The sequence below is a fragment of the Heterodontus francisci genome, chromosome 5, assembly GCF_036365525.1.
Source record: "Heterodontus francisci isolate sHetFra1 chromosome 5, sHetFra1.hap1, whole genome shotgun sequence".
Lineage (NCBI taxonomy): Eukaryota > Metazoa > Chordata > Chondrichthyes > Heterodontiformes > Heterodontidae > Heterodontus > Heterodontus francisci.
Window position 1 is genome coordinate 139,350,348 of NC_090375.1, and position 12,702 is coordinate 139,363,049.

The 12,702-nt window shown below is 42.9% G+C and overlaps 1 protein-coding gene across 1 annotated transcript in view; it reads right to left on the reverse strand.

Annotated features, from left to right (window-relative positions):
- csmd3b (CUB and Sushi multiple domains 3b) overlaps nt 1–12,702 on the reverse strand; it is a 2,327,439-nt gene that overhangs the window by 93,184 nt on the left and 2,221,553 nt on the right. Inside the window, exon 57 of the mRNA XM_068032163.1 lies at nt 6,968–7,150. Coding sequence (XP_067888264.1) covers nt 6,968–7,150 — 183 coding nt within the window. The remainder of the gene's footprint in view (nt 1–6,967; nt 7,151–12,702) is intronic.

Sequence of the window (12,702 nt, forward strand, 5' to 3'; positions counted from 1 at the left end):
TGGAGAACCAAGGGTCAAGAGAGAATGAGGTATTTCAAGGCTGCAGATGGATATAGACAGATTGCGTGAGTAGGCAAATACATGGCAGCAGATGGAATACAATGTGTCGAAGTGTGACATTATCCACCTTGGTAGGAAAATTTTTTAAAAAGAATATTTTTTGAATGATGAGGGACAGGGAAATGTTTGCATTCGAAGGGATTTGGATGTCCTTGCACATGAATCACAGAAAGTTAACATGCAGATATAGCAAGCAATTAGGAAGGCAAATAGTATGTTATCTTGAGTATTACTGAAAATAGAGATACGTTGTTGAAACTTTTCTTGCACTTATCAAACTCAAAACACAGTGTCCAACATTAGATGTGATTCTGCAATTGGACAACATTTGCTAAATAATCGTCAGTCTGCTAAGAATTATGCTGACAAACAATTTAAGATTGTCAGTAGGGCTCGCAGTGCGGTGCATTTGCACGTACTGGAAGCTACATATATTAATACACACGACGTGTTCTTTGCAGACATAAAGAACATGTACAAACATTGCGCCTGTTCCAACTAAACAAAATAAGTGACAGCCATTCACTGGTTCATTCCTCAGGGCAATGCCTTAACCAGAGTCAAGTTGCATGGTTTAAATTTCGAACAAAGTTAACTGTCAGTCATCGTAAACTGGTGCCTTTTCTATGGCAACACCTCTACCAATCAGAGTTCACTTGCCAACCAATCAGCACCCTCTTCTCATACAGTATAAAGTCATTGTGTTCCCTTACATTGGCATCCTTGCGGATTGTCCTGATGAGTGCGATGAAAAGCTTTGACAACATGTCTCTATTTTCAGCAATACTCATGTTCAGTGCTATCAAATGACTATTAGTGTGTTATCTTTTGTTACAAAGAGATTGGAGTATAAGAGCAAAGAAGTATTACAACAATTGCACAGAGACTAAACCTGGAGTACTGAGATGAATTTTACCTTGACGATGGGCATCCCGGTGATAGGCTGGAAGGCAGGGAGCGACCGCGACTCGGCTCTGTTTTGGCCCCCCTAGCCAAATTCCATGTCAGACAGCCAATTAACTGCCCTCCATCGGGGTCCCTGTTCCTTTAAGGATGAGGATTCTGCCTTCAGGAGCTGCCGGCCAATCAGAGAGGCAGCAGCTCAGTAGTACATGTAGTGCCACCAGGAGTGGTGGCCCTGCCGGTACTATGGAAGGCATGGGACCAGGACCAGTGCTGGAGACCTGACCTCAGGTAAATGGGTCAGGCTCGCCGGGTTCAGTCCGGCAGGCCCTGGTGAAGGGTTGTGGGGTGGGGGGGGGTGCGGTGGAGGGTGGTCATTAAGGACAGTGGGGGAAGCATGTTGTTTGCGGAAGGGCGGCCTTTGCTGCCGGGCGCCCTCTGTAAGCCACAGATTGTCCATGCAGGAGGGCCACCCCCCCATTCACAGGGAGGCTGCCTTGTTTTACTGGATGACCTCCCCACATGGCAGGGCTCCCACCAGCTGCTGGTAAAATACCAGCGGTGGTGGGAAAAAGCACTTAAGTGGCCACTTAAGGGCTTCAATTGGCCTCTGGGTGGGAAGAGTGTCCTTGGCCTTCCACCCTGGAATAAATTTGAAGGGGTTGAGAAGGTGACATGCACTACACCCCCTACCTTCTCACACAATTTTATGCCCTCCCCGCCAGCCTCCGTTCCCATCTCTTTGGGACCCATAAAATTCAGCCCACTGCTGCTGTTTTAATCTCCTTACCTAAGAAAGATCATACTGTCCCTAGAGGGAGTACAATGGAGGTTCATTAGACTGGTTCCTAGGGTTTGCCCTGTGAGTAGAGATTGTGCTGGATTTTACGGAGGCGGCAGAGGTCTCGCCACTGGGGTTGAAAGTGGAAGACGAACCTGCTTTAGCAGTCAGCGGGATCTGGGGCCACATCTTGTTGGTGGCAGCCAATTAAGTGGCTGCCACCAGGGCTGCTGCTTCTATTAAGTATGGTGACCTATTCCCCCCCAGAGCTGCCGGCCAAACAGAGGACTGGCAGCTCAGCAGACAAACTGCTGCACCTGGTGGATGAGGGTGCATCGATGGCCGTGCGCTCTCAAAATCAGTAAGTGGGTTCTGGGGGCACCAGGGCCAGTTAGGCAGGTTCAGCGAGAGGCGTTTGGGCGCGGTCGCTGAGGGCAAGTTGCTGAGGCCATAGGGGTGGCCATTGCAACCAGAGGGCCCCTCTGTGGGCCAAAGGATACCCAAAAAGGAGGACAAGTCCCACCCCTGGAACCCTCCAGGAGGAATCAGTTTACCAAGCGGTCTCCCCATCCGGCAGATGACCCCCTAAGCACTGATAAAATGCCCACGGATACGGGAAAAGGCCCTTAATTGGACACTAAAATGGCTCAATTGGGCTCCGGGCGGGTGGGCCTTCTGTCACCTTCCCATGCCTTTTTGCCAGCTTTCCCATCTCCCAGTCAGTCCCCAAAGGGCTGATAAAATCCAATCCATTGAATAGACTAGGCTTATATTCCCTGAAATTTAGAAAAATAAGAGGTGATCTAATTGAAACACAAAATTCTTATGGGACTTGATAGGGCAGATGCTGAGAAAGTGTTTCTCCTGGCTGGGGAATCTGGAGAAATAGTTCTGGAGAAATTAAAGGGACTAAATGAAGGCAAATCACTCAGTCCTGACGACTTGCATCCTTGGGTTTTAAAAACAGATAGCTGCAGAGTTAGTGGATGTATTGGTTTTGATTTTCTGGAATTGCTTAAGTTCTATAACTGTTCCCAAGGATTGTAAGGTAGCCAACAAAACTGCACTATTTAAGAATGCAGGAACAGAGAAAATGGGGGTGAAGGGGTTATCTTATGAGGAAAGGTTGAGCAGGTTGGGCCTATACCCATTGGAGTTTAGAAGAATGCGAGATGATCTTATTGAAACATATAAGATCCTGAGGGGATTTGAAAGGGTGGATGCTGAGAGGATGTTTCCCCTAGTAGGGGACACAGTTGAAAAATTAGGGATATCCCATTTAAGACTGAGATGAGGAGAATTTTTTTCTCTCAGAGAGTCATTAGTCTGTGGAATTCTCTTCCCCAAAGAGCAGTGGAGGTTTGGTCATTTGAATTTATTCAAAGCTGAGTTAGATAGATTTTTGATTGGCAAGGGAGTCGAGGGTTATGGGAGGCAGACAGGAAAGTGGAGTTGAGGCCACAATAGATCAGCCATGATTGTATTGAATGGTAGAGCAGGCTTGAGGGACCGAATGGCCTACTCCTGCTCTTAATTCTTGTGTTGTGTTCCTGTGTTGGGAACTACAGGCCAATTAGCCTAACATCAGTAGTGGGCAAAACTCTGGAATCTATTATTAGGGATGCTATAACAGGGCATATAAAAAATCATAATATGATTAAGCAGTGTTAATGCAGATTTATGAAAGGGAAATCATGTTTGACAAATTTGTTAAGAGATATTTGAGGATGTAAGTAGTAAGATGGATAAGGGGGAACCAATGGATGTAGTGTATTCAGATTTTCAAAAAGTATTCGATAAGATGCCACACAAGTGTTTATTACCCAAAATTAGGACTCATGGGATTGGGGGTAATATATTAGCATAGATTGAAGATTAGTTAATGGACAGAAAAGAGTAGGAATAATTGGGACATTTTTGGTTGGGAGGCTTTATCTTGCAGGGTACCATAAGGATCAGTACTTGGACCTCAACCATTTACAATCTATATTAATGAAGAGGACTTAGTGTAATGTATCCACGTTTGCTGACAATACAAAGTTAGGTGGGAAAGTAGGTGGTAAGGCGGATGCAAAGAGGCTGCAGAGGGCCTTGGGTGAGTGGGCAAGAACATGACAGATGGAATGCAATGTGGCAAAGTGTGAAGTTATCCACTTTGGTCAGAAAAATCAAAAAAAATATTTTTTGAATAGTCAGAGACTGGGAAATATTTGCATTCAGAGGGAACTATGTTTCCTTGTGCATGAATCACAGAAAGTTAATATCCAGGTACAGCAAGCAATTAGAAAGGCAAATGGTATGTTAGTTTTTGTTACAACTGAATTGGAATCTAAAAGTAACAAAGTCTTACTACATTTATATAAAGCTTTGCAGCTCCACTCATACCTCTCCCTGCAGGCACCTCACATCCCCATCTGAGCAGCCAACACTCCCTCAGCCTATTGCCCTCTCACACCCATAACTCACAGTCACCCTCCACAAATATGTCCTTCTCTCCTCCGCAGAAAAGCCATTAAGAACATTCACACCTCTCTGCTTTCTCTCCTTGCATGAGAAGAGAGCACATAACGTATTAATAGGCATAGATCAGGTTTGGGGGGTGGAGGGCGTCGTGGTGGGTAGCCCTCCAGGGACAGACAACTTATTGAACATTGGCAATGCATGCCTACCTGGTCCGCTGAAAAAGAGGTTTTGTTCCAGGAGGCTGCAGATGTCAGCAATGACCTGCTGTGAAAGCTTGAGCCTCCTGAGGTACTGATCTGCACATATATTGACAGAGCTGATCCTCTGCCTGTAGACTCTCTGTTGGGGGTCTGGTCTCCTTCCAGCTGGATCTTGGTATCCAACATCTCTGCCCTGTGGAGGGGCATGTGGCTGAGAAGACAGCTGGTGCTGCTGCTGGTGCCATTGGCAGTGCAGTAACCTCTGCTGTTGCCCCTTAGCAGAAGTGAAAGGTAGGGCTGCAGCCTTATCCAATGCCACGGTGAAGGCTGGCAGCAGCGAAGTGCAGCTAAAAATGAGCGAAGTGCGGGACAGGTGAAGTGTCTTCCAAGAAATTGGCAATCACCTGTCAAGCAGTGAAAGTATGCTCTGAGAGAAATGAAGTCTCTCAATGGCCATGGCTGGAGCTCTTCAGCATCTCTGATCAAAGCCTTCCCACCTAGAAGAATAAGGGCAGCGGACACATGGGAACACCAACATATGCTAGTTCCCCTGACTTGGAACTATACTGTCAATTCTTTCACTGTCACTGGGTCAAAATCCTGGAACTCCCTTCCTAACAGTGGTGTACCTGTGCGTGTACCTACACCACATGGACTGCAGAGGTTCAAGAAGGTGGCTCACCCACCACCTTCTCAAGGGCAATAAATGTTGGCTTTGTTAGCGATGCTCACATCCCATGAATGAGTAAAAACAAACTCGCAGCTGCACTGAAGAAGCTCTTTCCATTGTGCACTTGTCTCAGTGACCCTGGCAAGTTGCTGACAGGTCGGGATACATGTTCCAAGGCTGGGAAATCCATTATTCAAGGTTAAAGGACCTCATAACTGGCTTACAACCCCAACGAGTTCTTAATTACTGCTTGCCTTCAATCCCGGCCCAGGGAAAGCAGGAAGAAGGCGGGATCACATCGGATCCTGACCCGATGTCACGTTCTGAGACTTTCCCAACCCACTTGCCCCCGAATCCATATCCAACGGGTTGGGAAAATTCTGCGCTTAGAGTCTGTTTCGTGTTTAGCTATAGTTAGATTTACTAGAGATGGGCACTAAATTTGAAAGAGTGATTGACAAAAATGAAATCTCTGTAATTTAGCCTTTTTTTTTAAAGGGACAGGCATATTAAACTGATGATGGTTTGGACACTTGAAATATCAATGACCTCTTTTTTCTTTATTGGTGCTGACCGTACTTCCAGCATTTGCTGTTGTTCATACCTAACGTTTGTCACTTTCATAAAAAAAAACAAAGCAGCAAGCACCAAATCCCAGCTCATGTAACCAAATATAAAAGTTCCTCAGTGTGCTATCACACTACATTATTTGCTCTGAATCTCCATTTGGAAGGTTTAGGATTATAGCTTTTTAAAATTATGTTTAGGCACATCATTGTAATCTAAAGTTACCCCATGCAAACCCCGCCTCCAATTAACACATAAAGTTTTGAAGTAACTGTTGTTTAAAACAATTGTCGTGTCAAATTTATTGGGTAATGTTTTTCAGTTTTGGGTTTTGCTTTGTACTGGCAGCTGCTGTTATCGTGATTGCTGGCACATTGGCATCTGGCAATCAGTAGCAAGAGGAGATACGCATATTTAGAGGAGAAGGAAACTCTAAGAAGAAATACCTCTGAGGTTAAATACTTCAATGTGGAATGTGAATGTACCTCCTTTCATTCAAACAATACCAAAGTGTTGTCAACACTCTCCGACCTCATAGAAAATATTCCTGTTTTCATTGTTAATTTTCCTTCTCCCTGGAAGTTCTGATCTCTCCTCCTCACAGAGAGGTAGAAACTTAGGAATTGAAGTAGGCCAGTCAGTCCCCACAGCTTGCTCTGCCATTTAATTCGATCATGGTTGATCTATATCTTAACCTGCCTTGCCTTTGTAACCTTTAATGCCTTTGTCTAACAAAAATTTATCAATCACAAAAAATTTCAGTTGCCCTAACCTCAACAGCTTTATGGGGGAAAGAGATCCAGATTTTCAGTGCCCTTTGTTACTCCATTGACACACTTGTATTTAGCTATGGGAGCATCAGCAAGTCCTCCTACAGCAAAACCCAAAAGTGGAAAGTTTTCAAACTCTGACTGTTGATCAGGAGGGGGTCCCAGCACTGGTTGAGACTATAGCAGTAATCAACCAGTACCAATTTATCCTGAAATAGCAGGTCTGCTCAGGGAAGAAAAACTGATATCGCTAATAGAAATTACTCATGACATCGAAGGGCTTTTTAAAATAATTTTTTTATGTTATTTTGGATGCACAAGTACTTTGTATTGAAGTAATATAATTATATAATTATAATTACCTTCTGCTTTCAGTCTGATTCAAGTATTACTGTAAGTTTGTGTAATAATTTAATAGATTACTTAGAAATCCTATGGCCCTTGTTACTTTGTATCTTTTTTTTCATTTCTGATACTCTGAATTTTCAAAACACACTAATTATTTACAAGCCTACAGTAATAACAAAGTTAACACGTCACAGATCTAACTTACCCTTACACGCCGGCTGCCGCCCTGACCAGGTGCCATTGGGAAGACAAATCCTATCAGTGGAACCATGCAAAATATAGCCCGTCAAACAAGAAAAGTGCACAATGCCCTTAATCCAGAATTCACTCTTTTCTCTCAATCCATGTGCTGGAGAACCAGGGTCACCACACATTCCAACTGTACCTTCTGCAATAGAACACAAAACAAAGATTAAAAGGTTATCAGGTTCATTTTAAAAAGTGTCCACCTTTTGGATTAAACAAGATTATTGTCAGAAAAAAATAACAAAGATGAGAAAAAAAGTATGGCTACAAGTTTATAGCCTTCGCTATTGCTAGTCACACGCATCAGCTATCTGAACATCTTATGTTTAGAGGTGTATGCATGCTGTTTAATATCCAACTATACAGTCATGTAGCCCAGGGGTATAACAATGGTATCCCTTTGTAATCTGAAATGGATATTGTGTCTTTTGCTGGTGTGCTCCTTCATCTACTTCAAGAAAACATTTGGTAAAATTAGGCCAGATGCAAATCATTAGTTGCTTTATTTCATGAGTGAACAACAATTACTATTGGATTCACTTTGTGCAGCTTATCTTTGCGCACTAATACAGAACAGTGAAACATGCAACACCTATCCACATTAGTGGGTTGCCTTACTTGATTTAAACAAAATAACTTCCAACTAACCTTCTGTATTTCTATTCTGAACCTTACCAAAGTGTGCCCTTGCAGTTTTCCATCTGTCGACCTGACTGACTACTTGTTTCTCGATATTTATCATTTATCTTCTCCTGTTCACAGTCAGAAAGGAACAATCTATGTGTGTGGTGACTATCAAATGTTGAGGCAGAGAAATGAATTGCTTATTATTTACAATCTATGAAGAAACAACATCAAACCTAGCTCATTTGGATTTTAAGCACTTACCATTTCAGTGCCTTCTTTAAACTGTATGAATATACTTTGCTTTAAAAATCCAAAATTTAAAGGTAACTCTTTCCAAATTTGTCATGTGAAAATGAAGGCAAAAATTTCAAAATGCGATAGGCATATTGTGTGTGATGAAAATCAAACAATTTTATTTAATGCTTGTTGCAAAATTAGAGGAAAACAGTGCTTGGAGTGTGCCTTTTGGTATGATCCCTGAGGCAGTGGGAAGAGGCCCTTAATTGGCTATCAATAGGCTACTTAAGGGCCTCAATTGGCCTCTGGGCGCAAAGGTTGTCGTCAGCCTATCCCAACCCCTGGAGAATCGGAACCGGGAATCCTGGCTTCGGGTTCTGTGGCGGGTGATTCTGCCCCAATTCTCCACACCATCTCGCCACGAAATCCACCGTCAGGATGAGAACAAGATTCAGCCCTGTGAGTGGGTCCAGTCATGGGGGAGAACTGATCCCCAGCTCCTGAAAGGAGGTCCAATCCAAGGGTACTGGGGGTCTGAACCCCGAACCTGGGGGTCTTTATATGACAGGGGTCTGATAGGCTGGGTGGGTGCTTGGGGGGCCAGGGGGATGCACACCTGCTCTTCCTGGTCCACAAGCAGTACTGTACAGGTACTTACCTTCTCCCCAAAGTTATCCTCGCCTCCCTTCAGCTGACGAGTGTCCTGGGAAACAGGGCAAAGCAGGTTAAATCAGAGACAGTCAGCCTCACTCAACTATTTCAATTTTCAACCTCCTGGAGCGGATTGCCCTTTGACCCGCCTTTGTTAAACCCAGAAGTGGGTGGGTTGGGATTGGGTTTGATATTTTTAATACTTCACTCATTTTTTTTAATATATTTGTAACAGAAAGCAAAAACAAAGGAATTTGTGAAGAGTAACATATTGGAAGTATCAACATAGTTATTCCATGCCAATAATTTTACATCTGATGATGCACATGATATTTTCTATAAGGTGTATTTGGGAGTTGTGGGGTAATTTCTTTATCTTGTGATTCCAGTAGAGACTTGCATTCGTAGGGAGCTCAGTTTGGAGATGGTGCTATATCATGGAAGTCACAATTCTTTGACCTGTGGTCCCTGTGTATTTGGATCCCTCCTGAAAGCATGAGGTTGTACAATTACACCTGAAGGGACAAGTTATAGATATGGTGTTTTATGCAGAATCTGTAAGCAGCATATCCGATATCAGAGCATTATAGCAAAGGGTTAATGTCCTTTTGACAATTAATTATCCCCATTTGAAAATAAAGCTCAGGAATATCTGAAATTGGAAGAAATAAATGATGAATAAATGTCAGCATTACATCTATTGTATACTATCATGGGGTTACAAAGTTCTTTCATTTTTTTCATTTCCATTCTGCCTCTATACTGATAAAGTGCTACATTATTGGAAGTACTGACCTTTGGGTAAGATGTTCCTCAGCCAGCATTACCAATAAACAGATTAACTGGTCATACATCTGTTTACAGGACTTAACTTTGCACAGAAATAGCTGTTCTACTGGCAATATAACAACCACCACTGCACTTCAAAATATATGAAATGGAAAACATTTTGGACATTTCTGAGATGTACGAAGGCTCTATATAAATTCAAGACTTTATTGTTGCATCTGAACTGTCTTTAGCAGGGTTCTAAATGGTCAGATCATATTATTGAGATTTCTTATTAAAAGTATGCATTGTTGTTCAGTACTAATAATCTCTCAACAGTAAAGTCACTTTCAAAAAACAAAGAACAGTACAGCACAGGAACAGGCCATTCGGCCCTCCAAGCCTGCGCCGATCTTGATGCCTGCCTAAACTAAAAGCTTCTGCACTTCCGGAGACCGTAGCCCTCTATTCCCATCCTATTCATGTATTTGTCAAGATGCCTCTTAAACGTCGCTATCATACCTGCTTCCACCACCTCCCCCGGCAGCAAGTTCCAGGCACTCACCACCCTCTGTGTAAAGAACTTGCCTCGCACATCCCCTCTAAACTTTGCCCCTCTCACCTTAAACCTATGGACCATAGTAACTGACTCTTCCACCCTGGGAAAAAGCTTCTGATTATCCACTCTGTCCATGCCACTCATAACTTTGAAACCTCGATCATGTCGCCCCTCCACCTCCATCGTTCCAGTGAAAACAATCCGGGTTTATCCAACCTCTCCTCATAGCTAATGCCCTCCAGACCAGGCAACATCCTGGTAAACCTCTTCTGTACCCTCTCCAAAGCCTCCACGTCCTTCTAGTAGTGTGGCGACCAGAATTGCACGCAATATTCTAAGTGTGGCCTAACTAAAGTTCTGTACAGCTGCAACATGACTTGCCAATTTTTATACTCTATGCCCCGACCGATGAAGGCAAGCATGCTGTATGCCTTCTTGACTACCTTATCCACCTGCGTTGCCACTTTCAGCGACCTGTGGACCTGTACGCCCAGATCTCTCTGCCTGTCAATACTCCTAAGGGTTCTGCCATTTACTGTATACTTCCCACCTGCATTAGATCTTCCAAAGTGCATTACCTCACATTTGTCCGGATTAAACTCCATCTGCCAAGTCTCCAACCGATCTATATCCTGCTGTATCCTCTGACAATCCTCATCACTATCCGCAACTCCACCAACCTTTGTGTCATCCGCAAACTTACTAATCAGACCAGCTACATTTTCCTCCAAATAATTTATATATACTACAAACAGTAAAGGTCCCAGCACTGATCCCTGCGGAACACCACTAGTCACATCCCTCCATTCAGAAAAGCACCCTTCCACAGCTACCCTCTGTCTTCTCTGACTGAGCTAGTTCTGTATCCATCTTGCCTGCTCATCTCTGATCCCGTGTGACTTCACCTTTTGTACCAGTCTGCCATGTGGGACCTTGTCAAAGGCTTTACTGAAGTCCATATAGATAACATCCACTGCCCTTCCTTCATCAATCATCTTCATCACTTCCTCAAAAAACTCAATCAAATTAGTGAGACACGACCTCCCCTTCACAAAACCATGCTGCCTCTCGTTAATAAGTTTGTTTGTTTCCAAATGGGAGTAAATCCTGTCCTGAAGAATCCTCTCTAATAATTTCCCTACCACTGACATAAGGCTCACCGGCCTATAATTTCCTGGATTATCCTTGCTACCCTTCTTAAACAAAGGAACAACATTGGCTATTCTCCAGTCTTCTGGGACCTCACCTGTAGCCAATGAGGATACAAAGATTTCTGTCATGGCCCAAGCAATTTCTTCCCTTGCCTCCCTCAGTATTCTGGGGTAGATCCCATCAGGCCCTGGGGACTTATCTACCTTAATGCTTTGCAAGACACCCAACACCTCCTCCTTTTTGATAATGAGATGACTGAGACTATCGACACTCCCTTCCCTAGGCTCATCATCCACCAAGTCCTTCTCTTTGGTGAATACTGATGCAAAGTACTCATTTAATACCTCGCCCATTTCCTCTGGCTCCACACATAGATTCCCTTCTCTGTCCTTGAGTGGGCCAACCCTTTCCCTAGTTACCCTCTTGCTCTTTATATATGTATAAAAAGCCTTGGGATTTTCCTTAATCCTGTTTGCCAATGACTTTTCATGACCCCTTTTAGCCCTCCTGACTCCTTGCTTAAGTTCCTTCCTGCTGTCTTTATATTCCTCAAGGGATTTGTCTGTTCCTAGCCTTCCAGCCCTTACGAATGCTTCCTTTTTCTTTTTGACTAGACTCACAATGTCCCGCGTTATCCAAGGTTCCCGAAACTTGCCAAACTTATCCTTCTTCCTCACAGGAACATGCTGGTCCTGGATTCTAATCAACTGACGTTTGAAAGAGTTCATCACCTTTGTTAATTTCTATAAAAGTTTGAAGATAAATGTACACCATTTTCTTATTTCAAAAGTTATTTGGAATCTAAAAGCGCAAAACAAAAATCTGGCTTTATTACTGTAAATCAAATCAACAAATAGGGATTGTCAAAATTCCTGCTTCATTTCAAGATGGTTCTGCAAACAAAGTCGGTAGAATTGCCACCTAGAATCTGAACCCGAAGCAGTATGGTTTTATCTTTTAAAAAAAAGTAATGTTGCAATTTCAAAGAAAATCAGAACACTCAAAGGTCGGTGCAAACATTTGGACTAAACAATGAAATATATTATAATTCTTACTATGAATGTCATCTTGATTCTGCTATGAAGTAATGAAATAAAGGCAATAAATGCACATTTACATGAAAACAGGCTGCAGATCTCAGCAGCATCACAACGAGCATAGTGGAAAGGGAACAAGGAGTGCAATTATGGTTTTCCAAAACAACTGAGCTTTCATAACTTGTGGGAATTAGCTGTGTGCATAATGGCTATCCTGTTAGAATGTGATACCCTAAAGGGTGGTGGAAGCAGAATACTTGAAGGGGTAAATTTTAGGATTAGCATTTTGAAACTTGCTATGCATAGGATTGCACGTTCAAAGTCGAGAATGAATATATCATGCTTTTTATCATTAATTCCAAAAAAGGTGTTTTGAACCAATATAAATCACGTTACATTTTTTATTTCGCTCTTGCCACCATTGATACTTTATTGACACTTTATTTTAAACCCTTTCCTTGGAGTTCCCAAAGTCAAATGGGTAAATTGATGACTTCTGCTCCTGGAAAGCACATTGGAATGTTAAACTACATTAAAGTTGCTATATAACTAAGTTATTGCATTCGGATAATCTATGCCTAAAGATGCTTCTTTTCATTTTCCCCCCTTATGGATAAACATTTAGCCTCTTTCTTGTGTTCCTGAGCAGTGATGCAACTGAGA